Source organism: Urocitellus parryii, chromosome 7 (genome assembly GCF_045843805.1).
Source record: "Urocitellus parryii isolate mUroPar1 chromosome 7, mUroPar1.hap1, whole genome shotgun sequence".
Lineage (NCBI taxonomy): Eukaryota > Metazoa > Chordata > Mammalia > Rodentia > Sciuridae > Urocitellus > Urocitellus parryii.
The window spans coordinates 161,726,694-161,744,275 of NC_135537.1; the positions used below are offsets into that span (position 1 = coordinate 161,726,694).

The following is a 17,582-nucleotide window of genomic DNA, read 5'->3' on the forward strand; positions in this document are numbered from 1 at the left end:
AGAGAACAAACTGTGAATGAGTGTGTTATCTATTGAGAATTTTAAAATAATGAAACAATCCACTACAAATCAGTAGCTTTTGATTATGGCAGTATGGGGATGGTTATAAACAATGCCTCATAAAATATTAATCCCTATTCGGGCAGATTTACACACATACCCCACTTGATAAATAACAGTTGTCTCTATTAATTTATTTTGGCCTTTGTCTATATCTTTACAGCTGTCTCTTTTTATGATATTATTAACTATTGATGATCATTGCCTATATCCCTTAATTCATTTGTGGTAATTTTATAATGGTAATATTCTCATCATACCATTCTTTATTAGAATATTTATATAAAGATGCAAACTGGGTAGAAAAGTTAGGATAATGCTTAATTTTTTTTATTTACCAGTTCAAAATAATGATGTAGTTTTCTACTATTCCCAGAGATGACCAGTGAGAAAGATTTTGGTTTTATTTTTTACTTTTATTTTACAAACTCCTGGATTTAAGCATATTTGATGTGTTTTAATTCATTGTAGTTATTATCCTTATTCCTGTTTAAACTATCTAGTTTTTTACCAGTGGGAGCTTTTGTCAGGTTATTTCTTGAGTTTTGTTGATAATCATCGTGGGTTTTTTTGTTTATTTGTTTTTTTGGGTACTGGGGATAGAACCAAGGGGCTCTTGGGCTGGGGATGTGGCTCAAGCGGTAGCGCGCTCGCCTGGCATGCGTGTGGCCCGGGTTCGATCCTCAGCACCACATACCAACAAAGATGTTGTGTCCGCTGAGAACTAAAAAATAAATATTAAAAATTCTCTCTTTCTCTCTCTAAAAAAAAAAAAAAGAACCAAGGGGCTCTTTACCACTGTACTAAATTCCCAGCCCTTTTTATTTTTATTTTATTTATTTTTTTTTTTAAAGAGAGAGGGAGAGAGAGAGAGAGAGAGAGAGAGAGAATTTTTTTTTTAATATTTATTTTTTTTTTAGTTCTCGGCGGACACAACATCTTTGTTTGTATGTGGTGCTGAGGATCGAACCCGGGCCGCACGCATGCCAGGCGAGCGCGCTACCGCTTGAGCCACATCCCCAGCCCCCCTTTTTATTTTTTTAATATTTTTTTAGTTGTAGTTGGACACAATACCTTTATTTATTTATTTTTATGTGATGCTGAGGATCAAACCCAGAGCCTCATGTGCTAAGCAAGTATTCTACTGCTGAGCTACAATCCCAGCCCTTTATTTTAGAGATAGGGTCTCATCAAGTTAACTGCTTAGGGCCTCACTAAATTACTGAGGCTGGCCTCAAACTTGCAATCCTCCTGCCTCAGCCTCCCAAGTGGCTGGGATTATAGGCATATACTATTGCATCTGGCTTCATAGTAGTCTTTGATATCCTCCCTTACTTTTTGGTTTCAGGCTTATCCTATCTTGTTCATTTTTGCCCTACTACATGATATTAGCTATTACTCTAAAAAGCCTTCATTCCTTTGTGGAAAATAGTAGAAACCACAATTTGTGTGTTAGGGGAACAGACATCTTTAAATGGGTTAGTTCTTAGTTGTTTCTTACATTGTGTGACACACTGTCCTTGACCTCCATGCTTTATGGTTTTGACATATGTACTTCATGATATAGTATATCCCATTCTTTCCTTTCCTCACAATTTTTTTTTGTTGTTGTTGTTGGTACTGGGGTTAAGTTCAGGGGCACTCAACTGCTGAGCCACATCCCCAGCCCTATTTTGTATTTTTAGAGACAGGATCTCACTGAGTTGCTTAGTCCCTTGCCATTGCAGACGTTGGTTTTGAACTCTTGATCCTCCTGGCACTGTAGGGGTTTTATTTCAAAAAATTCAAAAGGATAATAGAAAAAGATAATTTCTGTGGCAGCTTACCCAAATCAAAAGAAACTTTAGTTAAGTTTTACTGACTCAAGCTGGATATATTTGTGTTCTGGGCTATTTGCTTTAGCAGTATTAGCAACTAGGCTCTAAAATTAACACCCCAGTAAGATGTATGGGGAAAGTTCATAGTTCTTTTAGTATTATTATTTCAGTCTGTGCAACCTGTCACTTCTGCAGTAGCAAAGAGTTGATTACATAATGAATGTTTTAGCCACCCAAAGATTGGAAACTGAAATAAAACACAATTAGAAATTGAAACTGTAGAAAACTAGTCTTACTTTAAAGTTCAACTTACAAGATTATGCTTACCTTTTTAAAAAAAAATATTTTTATAGTAGATGAACACAATACCTTTATTTTATTTGTATGTGGTGCTGAGGATTGAACCCAATGCCTCATACGTGTTAAGCAAGCTGACTCTACCAGCTGAGCTATAATCCCAGCCCTATGCTTACCTTTCGAAGTGAACTTATTACTTTGATGTTCCATGGTAGTTTCTCTTAAGATATTTATACAGAATGGTTTTTTTTTTAACAGAGAATTAATATAGCAGTTCAGTGTACAAATCAGAGGAGAAACTAGAAAGACTAGTATAACAAATTATATGTGAAATGAGAAAACCTTGCTATTGTGTTTTTCATTTATCTCCTCTTATTTCCAGTTGTTAGAACAGTGGAACTTTCTTTTTCTTTTTTTTTTTTTTTTTTTTTTATATTGGGGATTTAATCCAGGGGTGCTTCACCACTTACTAGTCTTACTAAGTTGTTTAGGTACTCAGTAAGTTCCTGAGGCTGGCCTTGAACATGCAATCCTCCTGTTTCAGCCTCCCTATAACACTGGAACTTGATTTGGCAGTTAATGTTTAAGGTCTGTTGAAAATAGAATAAATTTTACTTTTTTCCATCTCAGACATTTGAATATCAGAAGCAAAATGTTGCCTTTTGTCAGTTGAGATTAATAAATGTTAATAGGTGCTGATTTCTTAAAGAACTATGTTTTTCTTTCTCAAATTAAGCCAAGTTAAAGAATTTCAAAATAAATATATAAAAATTGGTTCTGTGAATATTTGTAAATAAATTTTATTTCAAAGCATAAGTCAAACCAGACATGATGACGGCATACAGCTGTAATCCCAGTTACTTGGGAGGCTGAGGCAGAAGAATTCACAATTTTGAGGCCAGCCTACGAAAGTTAATGAGACCCTGTCTCAAAATAAAAAATAAAAAGGGCTAAGATGTAGCTCGGTGGTAGAATAATCCTCAGTACCCCCCAAATACATACACAAACACAAGTCAGAAGAGATTTATTGCCCCCTACCTTTTTTAACATGCTGGGTTAAAAAATGAAATATTTCATGCATACAAAAAGTATATATTTTTTCTCTAATTTTACTTTGGAATAATTAATTAAAACTAATTAAAAATTATAAGACCTATGGGGCTGCTCAGTAATAGAGCACTGCCTAGCATGTGTGAGGCATTGGGTTCAATTCTCAGCACCACATATAAATAAATAAAATAAAGGTCCATTGACAACTTTAAAAAAAAAAGAACTTCTGCACAGCCTTTATCTAGATGTATTCCCCCACCTCACCCCCAGTACCTAAGTATTGAATCCAGAGTGGACCGCACTCTTTTACTAAGCTACATTTCCAGGCCCTCCCTCCTTTATTTAATTGCATTGCGGGGCACAGTGGCACATACTTGTAAGCAGGAGGATCTCAAGTTCAAAGCCAGCTTCAGCAAATCAGCAAGTCCCTAAGCAACTTTTTGAGACCCTGTCTCAAGATAAAAAAAGGGCTGGGCGTGAAGCTCAGTTGTAAAGCGCCTCCAGGTTCTGTCCCTGGTACAAAAAAAAAAAAAAAAAGTAAAAAAAATTGCTTCACAAATTTGCATGTTATCCTTGGATAGGACCATGCTAATCTCTATATTTTTCTAATTTTAATATATATGCTATCAAAATATGCACACCCCACCTTTTTTTTATAAATCTTGATTTTGAGACAGGGTCTTGCTGTCTTTCTCAGGCTGTCTTGAATTTGTAATCTTCCTGCCTTAGCCTCCTGTGTAGTTGAGGTTACAGGTATATGTCCCCACACCTGGCAACACTGGGACTTGAACACAGGACCTCACACATGGTAGGCAAGCACCCTATTACTGAGCTGCATTCCCAGCTCACTCAAGTTTTTAGACCTTTGTATTAAAATATAAAATAAACTGCATATGTTTAAAGTACACAACTGAAAACTTTTGACCTAATTTAGTTACCGTGAAACCATTACCACAGTCAAGAAATGATCACCTAAAAATATTCCTTGTATCATTTTGTAATCCTTCTCTTGTACCTACATTATCCCATTCCAGGCAAACCACTATTTTGTTTTCTAAAGTTTTATGTAAGTGGAATCATATAATATATGTACCTTGCCCAGGACATTTTTTATTCAACATAAATTGAGGTTCATTCTTATTAGTGTCACTAGTTTTGTTGTTATGTGTGGGTTCTAGGATCTAACCCAGGGTTGCTGTATTACTGATTTTTATCCCCAGTCCTTTTTAATTTTTTTTATTTTGAGACAGGATCTCAAAAAGTTGCTGAGGCTGGCCTCAAACTTGTGATCCTCCTGCCTTCCAAGTCACTGAAATTATAGGCCTGAGCTTCCTTGATGGCTATTTGTTTTTGAGACAGAGACTTACCTTGTTATCCAGGTTCAAGGTTCATGGGATCAAGTGATTCTTCTGCCTCATCTTTCCAAGTGGCTGGGATTATAAATATGTACCACCAAGCCTGACTAGAATGACTAATTTTTAACATCTTGCCACATTGGCACACACATATATATAACACATATATACATAGAATAAAAAATGTTTATGCTGGGATTGTGGCTCAGCGGTAGAGCACTTGCCTAGCACGGGCAGGACCCGGGTTCGATCTTCAGCACCACATAAAAATAAAAGGCATTGTGTTGTGTCCATCTACATCTAAAAAATAAATATTGAAAAAAAATGTTGGGCTGGGGATGTGGCTCAAGCGGTAGTGCACTTGCCTGGCATGCGTGTGGCCCAAGTTCGATCCTCAGCGCCACATGTTGTTGTGTCCGCCGAAGACTAAAGAATAAATATTAAAATTCTCTCTCTCTCTCTCTCTCTCTCTCTGTCTCTCTGTCTCTCTCACTCTCTCTTTAAAAAAAAAAAAGTTTGTTTTTATCATATTTTTTCCAGACTTGTTTGAAGGAAGTTGCATATATCATGCCTTTTCCCTCTTTAATATTTAATATATAGCCCTTAAAAACAAATGAACCTCTTATATAACTATAGTACAGTGATCAAATATTTTTATTTAATACTGTACATTTCATATTTCAGTTTTATTAGTACCATAAGTAATGTCCTAGTAACAATACCCCCAATTCAGGTCCTGTCCAGGATCATGAGGGCTGGTGATTAGCTTGGTGATAGTAGAGTGCTCATCTGTCAAGATTGAGGCTCTGGGTTCAATCCCTAGCACCTGAGGGAAAGTGAATATGCCAATCCAAGATCATGTATTATTCTTAGTTGTCTTATTATTTATTTATTTTTTAATGGAATTTTGCTGTGCTGTTCAGACTGGTCTCAAATTCATGGGCCTAATTGATCCTTCTAGCATTTGCATTATAGGTGAATATAAATTTTCTACCATGTAGATTCAGGTTACACATCTTTTTTTTCCCTCCAGTTCTGGGAATTGACCCCAGGGCCTCAAACATGGCAGGCAAGCCCCTATCACTTAGTTACTTCCCCAGCCCAGGGTATGTTTTTTTCGGGGGTGGGGGATTTCTGGAGTTTGAACTCATAGACACTCAATCATGAGCCACATCCCTAGCCCTATTTTTATTAGAGACAGGGTCTCACTGAGTTGCCTAGTGCCTTCCTAAATTGCTGATGCTGGCATTGAACTCAGGATCCCCCTGCCTCAGACTCCTGAGCTGCTCAGATTACAGGTGTATGCCTCCATGCCTAGCAGGTTATGTATTTTTTTTTAAATATTTTTTTAGATGACAATGGATCTTTATTTTATTCATTTATTTATATGTGGTGTTAAGAATCAAACCCAGTGCCTCACACATGCTAGGCAAGCGCTCTACCACTGAGCCACAACCCCAGCCCCAGGTTATGCATTTTTGAATGGAATATTTCATAAGCAATTTTCCCTGGGGCGCTTTACTACTGAGCCCCCTTTTTAAAAAAATTTTTATTTTTATTCTATCTTGAGTCTCACTAAGTTGCTTAGGGTCTAGCTAAATTGCTGAGATTGCCTCAGCCTCCCAAGTCACTGGGATTATAGGTGTGCACTACTTTGCCTGGCCATAAGCACTATTGTATTTCTCTCAGAGTATCATATGTGTACTTATATGGATTTTGTTTGCCCTTTGTATTGATATTAATTTTTGTGATTTGGTTAAGTTGTTGTTTTTTTCCCCCACTAAACTTATTGGTTTTATTCTTTTTAAAAAAAAAATTTAATTTTTTGGGCTGGGGTTGTGGCTCAGCGGTAGAGCGCTCATCTAGCATGTGTAAGGTCCTAGTTCAATCCTCAACACCACATAAAAATAAATAAATAAATTAAATAAAGGCATTGTGTCCAACTACAACTAAAAAAAAAATTTAAAAAATGTTTTTAGTTATAGGTGAACATAATATATTTTATCTTTAAGTGGTGCTGAGGATCGAACCCAGTGCCTCACGCACACTAGGCGAGCACTCTACCACTGAGCCACAATCCCAGCCCCTAAAAAAAATTTTAAAAAATATATTTATTTTTTAGTTATAGGTGGACACAATATCTTTATTTTTTTATTTTTATTTTTATACTGTGCTGAGGATCCAACCCAGTGCCTCATGCGTGCTAGGTGAGCACTCTACCTCTGCACCACAACCCCAGACCATTGGTTTTATTCTTATAGTTAATAAAGGAATTTTTAGGGAGATGGCTTTGAGACTGTGTAAATATATTCATATGGTTTCGAATGTCCTGTTCAAAATGACAAAAAGTATTTGTATAAGTGTGATTTATTTGAAAATCATATTAGAACTGATTCTGGCCTATAATTTTTTTTTTTTTTTTTTTTGCAAATACAGTGCCAAGAGGGCTGTAGTATAGTATATATTCTACAGAGCAGATTAATGACACAAACTAACTTCCCTTTTAGAAACTGCTGAGCATCTTTGTAAAATTATCTTTAGTTATTTTCATAATTTACAGTGCCGTAGTAGGAATAAAGACTCTTCTGTGTTTAGAGCTGTCCTTTACAAGTGGAAGTTTGATCTGCTGGCAAATTATGGCAAGAATTTATTTTTATTTTATTTTTTTAGGAAACAGACACTGAAGTTCTAGGCTAATTTACAACACAGTATATTGGATGTAGCCTGATATTATAAAAGTTTATTGAGAAAACTTTAAATAGGCTCCAGGGATTTCTCTCCTGACCTCTCAGTTTTACTCTTTCTAGGTGCATCCTTGGGGAACTGTTCACAAAGAAGCCTATATTTCAAGCCAATCTGGAACTGGCTCAGCTAGAACTGATCAGGTACAGCTGTGCATGTGCTATTATGTACCCAGTATGATAGGTAATCTAATCCTCTAATTTCTAACACTTTCCAATCATTCTACTAAATGATTGTACAAGTTTTCTCTTTGCTCAGTTAGATTTACTTTATATTTTGTTCTAGGCTGAGTATGAAAAGAAGCTATATTTTGGGCCAGGGTTGTAGTTCAGTGGTAGAGTGCTTGCCTAGCATGTATAAGGCACTGAGTTTGATTCCTGGCACCACATAAAAATAAATAAAATAAAGGTATTGTGTTCATCTACAACTAAAGTATATATATATTTAAAAAAAGAAACTATATTTCATTGTAGAAAATATATATTGAAACTATATTTTGTTTTATGGTGATTGGCATTGAACCTAGGGCTTTGTGCATGCTTAGTGCATGCTTAGCATGCACTCTCCTACTGAGCTACATCCCTAGCCCCTCCACTTAATTTTTTGAAGTCTTAACTTGCATAATTTTTCTTTTCTTTCTTTCTTTTTTTTTTTGATTGGGAGGGTACTGGATATTGAACCTAAAGGCGCATTACCACTGTGCTACATCTCCAACTCTTTTAATTATTTTTTATTTTGAGTCAAATTCTCACTAAAGAACCTCACCAAGTCACTGAGGCTGGTCTCAAACTTGTGATCCTCCTACCTCAACCTCCAAAGTTGAAAGGATTACAGGTGTGCACCACTAGTTCCAGCTTATTTTGCATATTTTGCTTTAACATGGGCACTTATAGCCCCAGTCTTTCAGGAGGTTGAGATAGGAGGATCTCTTGATCCTAGGAGTTCAGGGCCATTCCAGGCAACATAGTGAGACTTCATCACAAACCAAAAAAGAAAAGCATGCTGTTTTCAGGATGTTTGTTTGTTTGATTCTTAGGTTAAATTAAAATTAAATTTATGGGGCTAGGGAGTGATTCAGTGATAGAACATGTGCTAACCATGTGCAAGGCCTTGGGTTCAATACCCAGTATGAAAAAAAGGAAAAGCCTGTTACTCTTTTTTATTTATTTATTTTTATTTTTTGGTGTAGATGGACACAACACAATGTCTTTATTTTTTATATGGTGCTGAGGATCGAACCCGGCTCCCTCCCATGCTAGGCGGGCTCTCTACCACTGAGCCACAATCCCAGCCCAGAAAAGCCTGTTATTCAGTTGATTACTTTTCTGTTAAACTTTAAGACTTGGATAAATCAGGTCCCTGCCTTCAAAAACCTCCGTTTAGTAATGTTTATGGTATATAAACAGATAGTTTAAAAATTGAACCTATAATAGAAAATTTAGGGAAGTCCTGAAGTTAGAATGAAATTTGGGCCTCCCCCCCACCAATAAAATTGAAAGGAGGAATTCAGCAGGCAAATTTTAAATTACACTAGACACTTTAAAGGTAATATATAACTCATTATTACATAATAAATTCCCAATTACCTATCAAAATTTCCAGTTGTATGCTCTGTTCTCTTCTGTGTAGGGACTATATAAGACTAACTCTTTTGTAGTATATGAACTTAATATTAACTGAATAGAACAAAATTGGTAATGAAAATTGTGTCGGGGATTAAAAACATGTTTTATGCTGGGTACAATGTCACACCTGTGATTTCAGTGACTTGGGAGGCTGAGGCAGAAGGATTTCATGTTTAAGGCCAGCCTCAGCAATTTAGCAAGTCCTTGTCTTAAAATATAAAATGAAAAAAGGAACAGCTGGGAATGTGTCTCAGAGGTAGTTGTGCTTGCTTGGCATGCCTAGGCCCTTAGGCCCTGGGTTCAATTCCTAGCACCATCACTGGAAAAAAAAAAAAGAGAGAGAGAGAGCGAGAGAGAATTGGAATTGGAGATGTGGTTCAGTGGTAAAGCACCCTTGTGTTCAATTCCCAGTACTGGAAATTTTTTTTTTTAAACCAAATGTGTAGATTATTTTGTATTATTATGCCATTATTTTCTCTTATTGTATTATAATCAGTTCTTTCTATCCTTAAAGCAGCAAGGTCATATTTTACCTTTCTGCATACCCTCTAATATGATAAGCAAAATTTCCAAACTTTAGAAGGTAATAATTTCTGCTTGTAGAACCTCAAGAATACCTGATGTTGACTTATTTCTTTGCACTTTCTTTTTGTTTCATTTTCAGCCGTCTCTGTGGTAGCCCTTGTCCAGCTGTGTGGCCTGATGTTATCAAACTACCCTACTTCAACACTATGAAACCGAAGAAGCAATATAGAAGGCGTTTGCGAGAAGAATTTTCTTTGTGAGTTTGGCAAAAATGTGTATCTCAGTTTAGGTTTGGCTTGTGTTAAGACTTTGCCTTTTCCTGGCTACGGAGTTATCATTGTCTCAGTTTACTCTGACAAAACATTTTATTTTTAAACAGTATGCTAGTTTTATCATAGCCCTCATACTTTTCTAATTTGACTATAGAAGACCATTTTGTTTTGAATAATATATAAATTTCTTCATAGTTCTTTTGATCTTTAAGGAAATGAGAGAAAGACATTATTGTCGTGTGTTTTTTACCTGGATTGTAGCATTTCTTAAATCCTGTGTGAGAGCAAATCAGTTTGCTTGCATTAGCCAACTTCTAGCTCCCTTTCCTCAGTTTAACAGGAAGCTGGAAATTCAGAGACCTTTTAACAAAAGATTTGAGAACAATGGGATCATTGCAAACTTAACCTTTTCTTTTTTTCTTTCCATAGCATTCCTTCAGCAGCACTTGATTTATTGGACCACATGCTGACACTAGATCCTAGCAAGCGTTGCACAGCCGAACAGACCCTACAGAGTGACTTCCTTAAAGATGTTGAGCTCAGCAAAATGGCTCCTCCAGAGTAAGTACTGGTGGCTATGCAGTGACCCTCCCCTCCCCTAACCCTCAGGAGATGAGAAACTCAAGATAATAGGTTTTTTTTAAAAAGAACTGCAAATGGCTAAGTTTCACATGTAGAGATTTCCTTGAGTTAATAAGGAAGTTAATATGGTTAATAAGGAAGATAGTTTTGCTATTTTAAACAGTGAATAGAGCTGGGCATGGTGTCACACGCCAGTAATCCCAGCTTCTTGGGAGGCTAAAGCCGGAGGATCATAAGTTCAAGCAACTTAGCAAGACCCTGTCTCAAAAAGGATTGGGGATGTCACTCAGTGGTAAAGTACATAGAGTTCAATTCCTAGTACTAAAAGCCAAAATAAACAAAAAAGGTTTAGTTATAATATTTGCTCTAGATTTGACAGTCAAGAATCTTTTTTGTCTCTAGATTCTTAGCATATTGCCCTATACAACCTCTTTGAAAGTATTTCTAGTGCTTGCTTCGGCAGCACATATACTAAAATTGGAATGAAACAGATTAGCATGGCCCCTGCACAAAGATGACATGCAAATTCATGAAGCATTCTGTATTTTTTAAAAAAGTATTTATTTTAGTTTTGTTCTTGACCATTTTATGTTCTAATCACCTGTATCTGTGGGGACCATGTATTTCTCATATTTGTAAGAATAGTCCTAGTTTCAAATAGTTTGCATCACTGTTAAGTCACTAAATATTGACTTAAAAAAATAACGTCTTTGGATCTCCCTTTCATCATAATCCTATGAACTTCCTATATTTTGTAGGACTTCTGGGGATTTTGCACTCATCCCCCACATTCTGGCACATAAAAAAATCTTATTATTAGGCTTGGGGACATAGCTCAAGGGTAGAGTACTTCTGTTGTATGTACAAAGCCCTGGTATTACAGACAGAAGAAATCTTTTATGTCTGATTTATCACCAACAGTATTATAGCTTTTGTATCAGTTTTTTTTTTTTTTTTTTTGCCAGTGTGTAGGGGGTAATGGGGATTGAACTCAGGGGCACTTGACCACTGAGCCACATCCCCAGACCTATTTTTTCTATTTTATTTAGAGACAGGGTCTACACTGAATTGTTTAGTGCCTCGATTTTTGCTGAGGCTGGTGTTGAACTCACAATCCTCCTGTCTTAGCCTCCCAAGCAGCTGGGATACAGGTGTGCATACCATGCCTGGCAAAGAATGTCTCACTGAAATGGGTAAGATTTCAGTACATGACTAGGTAGTAACTAAATCCGATTGTTCTAAAGAAATGTTCAGATTCATCTGTGGGACTAGAATTTCAGTACACTGAATGTGACTTGAAATTCCTAAGCTGCTTACTGAAATTTGGGAACTCCTATTATAGGGATTTTGTAGTAAGATGGTTTAATATACTTGTAATGTTTGCATTATTGAGTATGGGAAGTCTGGAAATAACATCAATTAATCCATAGTATTAAACGCTACATATGAAAAATATGTAGTTATGGAAATTTAGTGAACAGGAAGAGGAAGGAACCAGTCGTTGGTTTTCACAGACCAAATAACAAATTCATTTTACACAGAATAATTTAATCGTCATGTATTTATATGGTTCCAAGATTTAAATCACCTCCTTTCTTAGACTTGTAAATATTAGTAAGCCAGTAATCTCTGTCCTTTTATTCCCAGCTGAAACTTGACCTGTTATATCAAGGAAGAGCAATATTTGACTAGAACATGAAAATTTATATATCAGGTGTATCCCTAGGATTAGCAAGATCCTTATTTCCCACTATATAAAATCTTTTGGGCTTTTGGACTTTTATTTCCCCAGATTGTCATCTGCCATGGTTCTTTATATGTTGCTACTATCTACTAATTTTCTTGTTTCCTTGTTCTTCTAACTTCCCATGCTTTCCCAGTTCAATCCTTTATTCCTCTATTCACTCACTACTGCATTCCCCTTTGCTTTGTCTTTTTCCAGCCTCCCTCACTGGCAGGATTGCCATGAATTGTGGAGTAAGAAACGGAGACGGCAACGACAAAGTGGTGTTGTGGTAGAAGAGCCACCTCCATCCAAAGCCTCTCGGAAAGAAACTACCTCAGGGACAAGTGCTGAGCCTGTGAAGAACAGTAGCCCAGCACCACCTCAGCCTGCTCCTAGCAAGGTGGAGCCTGGGGCTGGGGATGCAATAGGTCAGTGCTGGAATGGGATCTTTGTGCTTTTATTAAGCACATTTGGCAGATTTTAAAGGTCATATGCAAGGAGTATGGAGCATGTGTGTCTGTGTCTTTTTAGTTTTTGTCCAGTGAGGCAATAGGACAGAGGTTGTTGTTCTCGTTTTTGGAAAGAATATAAGCCATATTTTGTACTTGTGGTTCAGAAAGTCTATAATACACCATTTTCCTTTCTTGAAATAAGGAATACTATATCTTAGATGTGTGATAAAATCAGTGAATTAGGTAAGCAAAATTTAAGTTTTATCCATGACTTTATAACACATGTTGATTTAGAGCCTATCTATATTAGATTTGATAAGATCTTAGAATCTAATTATATTAAATCACAGTTGCTAAATGTATTTAGTTCTGTAGACAGTTATTCATTCTAAATATATCTAAAGCTGTTAAAATGAACTATCATAACAAAATAGTTTTCCTGTAGTACCATCAGTTTTTCTGAACCGTATATGATCAACTTTCCCTTCCTTGTCCACCCCAAATTGGCTACACATTAGAATCATCTAGGAAGCTTTAAAAATAGATACTCTCAAATAGTTGAAAAATAAAAATTTGTCCTAGTAATTCTTATATATAGTAAAGGTTGAAAATCACTGATCTTGAAAAGAATATAGGTAAGTGGCCTGGGAATGTAGTAGCTCTTTGTTAGAACACTTGCCTAGCAAGCATGAGGCCCTGAGATCAATTCTCCGGTATCAGCCAAAAAAGGGGAACTAACAGATGAAAAAAGAATACAGATGGGAGTTATTGTGTGTGTGTGTGTGTTTGGTTTTTTCTTTGTTTTTGGTATTGGGGATTGAACCCAAAGCCTCACATGTATTAGGCAAGTGCTCTACCATCGAGCCACATCCCTAGCCCTTAAAATGAAATCACGGGTCTGGGATTGTGGCTCAGCCGTAGAGCGGTCGCCTAGCGAGGGCGGGACCTAGGTTCGATCCTCAGCACCACATAAAAATAAAGGTGTTGTGTTGTGTCCATCTACACCTTAAAAATACATATTTTTAAAAAATTGAAATAACTTTTACGCATAATACAGATATGTTTTAGTTAATCCTTGTATATTTAAGCCAAAGTATAAGAATGACAAACTATATCATGACAGTTCAAGGCATGAAAAATGAGACTTCAAAATGAAACTTTATTTCTTGAATATTATAGTTCACTTTGCCAATTGAAGAAGGCAGAGGGCCCTTGTCTGCCTTAAATTGACCCTTGTCTTCTCTTACACTGGATCTACTCTCTCCCCACAGGCCTTGGTGACATCACACAGCAGCTGAATCAAAGTGAATTGGCAGTGTTATTGAACCTGCTACAGAGCCAAACTGACCTGAGCATCCCTCAGATGGCACAGCTGCTTAACATCCACTCCAACCCAGAGATGCAACAGCAGCTGGAAGCCCTGAACCAGTCTATCAGTGCCCTGACAGAAGCCACTTCCCAGCAGCAAGACTCAGAGTCCATAGCCCCAGAGGAGTCTTTGAAAGAGGCACCCCCTACTTCTGTAGTCCAGCCTTCAACAGAACAGACAACCTCTGAAGCTTCAAGCACACCAGCTGACATGCAGAATATGTTGGCAGTTCTCTTGAGTCAGCTGATGAAAACCCAGGAGCCAGCAGGCAACCTGGAGGAAAACAACAGTGACAAGAATAGTGGGCCACAGGGGCCCCGAAGAACTCCCACAATGCCACAGGAGGAGGCAGCAGGTAAACAGACCGGTCATGAATCTCATTGAGTTCAGGTGCTGTTGATCCTCTTAAAAATCTCTAACATTTTCTTTTTCACATCAAAGGCATCAGTTTCAGTTTTTCTGTAACCTAGTCTACAGGAGAACATAGCACCAAATGATGTATTTCTTATCCAGCTTCTTTTATTTAAGTTTCAAAGTTTCTCAAAGCACCTTTCAGATATTGTTTTTCTACTTCCTAGGATGTAGGTAAGTAAAGTCCCCCATGTTCTTCCCAAGAAAACCACAACCATAGCTAGTGATGGATCTTGAACCACTGTGCGTATGGTGGCCAGCTTGTCCTGGAAAATCTAACTTCCAAACAAACCATTATCAGTTTGTACTTCTTTACTTCTAGTGGAGTGGATGCTGGATACAAGTCTTACCTGGAAGATACAGACAAGAAAACCCTAATAAAATATCATTTTAATTTCCTGAAGAATAAGTTGGGAATAATTCTAAATAGATTGTTATTTAATACCATATATTTCCTTTCCCCAAAAAAATAGCATATAAAAATGTTCCTTTAAATCTGTGTTCCTGAAAGAGACGATGGAATGGACCCCAGATCAGGAAGTGAGCATTATAGGGGAAGGGGTGGGGTGAAAAAGGAAATGTTACACTTTGATGACCACATATGCAATTTTTTAGAGGGAAAAGAAGTTTAAATTCTCTAATCAATTCTGATTTACAGTCTATTTGCAAAATCTTACTTCTGAAAGTGTTTTCAACTTTTTGGAAATTTTCACTGTCCATGAAGACCCCATGATTTGGGGAATAAGAAGAGGCACCAGGGCTGAAGAGATATACTAACCTTCAACTTTAGGGTCCTGCATTACATTTCATATGGGATTGTGCAGAAAGTATATGCTTTATTTTCACTGGAATGAGATCAAATATATAAACTATTTTTCATATGTAAAGATTTTTAAAACTGGAAGATAATAAAATTAATCCCTTACTTTATGGATAGGAAAACTGCATTCCAGGGAGTTTAAATAAATCCGCCTATGGCTCCTCTGATGATTATTGGGAGAGGCAAAAACTAGAACTTATGTACTCATACGTCTTTATTCATTTTGCCACTGTGTCATGATTCCAAATATTTGTTTTGTTTTTGTTTTATTTTTTATTCCAATTGTAAGAGACTCCAAGACATGGAGTAACAGGACAAAGTTATCTAGAACTAAAGCAGGTTTCTTAGGGCCAGGCATGGTGGTACATGCCTGTAATACTACAGCAGCTCAGAAGGCTGAGGCAGGAGGGATCGCAAGTTCAAAGCCAGCCTCAGCAATTTACTGAGGCCCTAAGCAATTCAGTGAGACTCTAAAAGATTAAAAGGGCTAGGGATAAGACTCAGTGGTTAAGTATCCCTGGGTTCAATCTCTTGTACCAAAAAACAAACAAACAAAAAATCAGGCTTCTTTGCTCATCTCTCAGGTTCTGAATTCCCCACCACACCTCCCCTAAAATTCAGCTCAAATCAAAAGACCTGAAAGAAGTAGGTCAAATTAATGTAATGATTGAAAGAAATTTATCCAGAATTGAGCCAGCAAAGTATCAACCACATGATGAAATTGAACTAAAATTAAGACCTGGCCCATGGCCAGAAATTGTTGGATTTACATCTCAAAGAGTAGAAAAATGCCACAAATAATTATTGTAGTCACCCCTTGATTATTCAGTTTGTCTCTACCATGTCTTCCCTTTTCTTATTTCTCCAGATGCCTCTTATTTGGCCATTTCACTGTTCATTAGCACTTCCACCAGAGGGCAGACTGTATAAACCAGAGAAGTTGACACCTATCAGTTTGGTTACTGTTTATTATCTATTTGTTGGGAAAAGGTGATGGTTTTAATTTAATGAGTCAAGAAGTTTATAAGTTTTTTATATTTACTTTAAACCTCCCTCCAATAGTATGGAACTCTTAGGGATTGGCAACATTAACACTTTAAGAACAATATGATTTGTAATTTGTACTTTATTTTTAACTCCTTTATGAATTTTATTAAATAGTTCTTCATAATCCATCTGCTTTGTTACTTTGAAATAGAATTCTCATTTTATATATGTGAAAGAATTTGAGCCCCCAAATTAGTTCTATTGAGAAGCAATTAGACTATATATAAAAGGCAAAATTTAAATATGAAAAATGGAATAGCTGAAAGAATATAAGTTTAGGGCTGGGGCTGGGGCTCAGTTGCAGAGCCCTTGCCTAGCATGTGCAAGGCACTGAATTCGATCCTTAGCATCATATACAAGTAAAATAAAGGCATTCTGTCCATCTACAACTAAAAAAAAAAAAAAAAATAGGGAAAAAAAGAATATAATTTAAATTTGTCCACTTTTGCAATCATGCATTTTTAAAGTTGCTTGCTCTTAGTATTAAAAAGAAAAAAAAGTGTTCGGGGGCAGGGGAGGGGGCTGGGGTTGTGACTCAGTGGCAGAGCACTTGCCTAGCACGTGTGAGACACTGGGTTTGATCCTTAGGACCACAAACAAAAAGTAAGCAAATAAAATAAAGGCATGCTGTCTATCTTCAACTACAAAAAAAAAAAATTAAAAATAACAACAACAACAAAAAGCAGTATTATACAGTCCATGTAGAGTCTCAAAATACTTTTTAAAAGGGTACTGCCTGGCATGGTGGCACACAACTTAATTCCAGCAAGTGACTCAGGTAGGCCAGGGCAGGAGGATTGCAAATTCAAGGTCAGCCTCAACAACTTAGAAAAATAAAAATGTCTAGGGATGTAGCTCAGAGGCTGAGTGCCCCTGGGTTCAATTCCAAGTACTCCCCCCTGCCCACCCCACCAAAAAAAAAAAAGTGTTGTTGATATTCTTATGTGGAGAGAGATGTAGTGTTGACATCAAAAGGCTCTAAAACCATGGAATACTATTGTAAGCCCACCTTTTTTCAGGATATCTGCTTTCCAATTTGTGGATTTTCCATGGCTAATATTTTCCTCAGATTCATTTTCCCCTGCCACCTAGTCAACCAGCCAGTCAACAAGTAACACTGTGGGTGCTGCATATAAGGTGAACAACTCATCCCTGTTCTGTCCTCATTTTTAACAATCAATTGGAAACCCCCTCATTCTCAAGAAAACTGGGACAATTGGTCATCCTGCTTGTATGTTACATATAGCATCTGACTTCATCCTAATACTGCAGAACCTTAAAATTTTTGTAGTTTTTTCAGAGTGCATTCATCTGCATGCTTATGGAATGCAGACTTGTTTCCTGATTGTATTTACAAAATATAATCAAGGTAAATATGAAAATATCTGCTTATAACTAAAAACAGTTTTTGACTAATGACTTTACATCACTA

The 17,582-nt window shown here is 36.8% G+C and overlaps 1 protein-coding gene and 2 non-coding genes across 7 annotated transcripts in view; 2 read left to right on the top strand and 1 right to left on the bottom strand.

The window, feature by feature from the left end:
* Positions 1-17,582, top strand: part of Cdk12 (cyclin dependent kinase 12) — an 84,600-nt gene that overhangs the window by 43,067 nt on the left and 23,951 nt on the right. For all 5 annotated transcript variants that reach the window (XM_077800575.1, XM_077800573.1, XM_077800576.1 and 2 more), the window contains exons 9-13: positions 7,387-7,464; positions 9,611-9,727; positions 10,173-10,304; positions 12,268-12,479; positions 13,775-14,227. In XM_077800575.1, the coding sequence (XP_077656701.1) occupies positions 7,387-7,464; positions 9,611-9,727; positions 10,173-10,304; positions 12,268-12,479; positions 13,775-14,227 (992 nt within the window). The remainder of the gene's footprint in view (positions 1-7,386; positions 7,465-9,610; positions 9,728-10,172; positions 10,305-12,267; positions 12,480-13,774; positions 14,228-17,582) is intronic.
* Positions 3,761-3,863, bottom strand: LOC113181563 (U6 spliceosomal RNA). The gene has a single exon (XR_003300603.1). It is a non-coding gene; the product is annotated as a U6 spliceosomal RNA (small nuclear RNA).
* Positions 10,773-10,874, top strand: LOC113181560 (U6 spliceosomal RNA). The gene has a single exon (XR_003300601.1). It is a non-coding gene; the product is annotated as a U6 spliceosomal RNA (small nuclear RNA).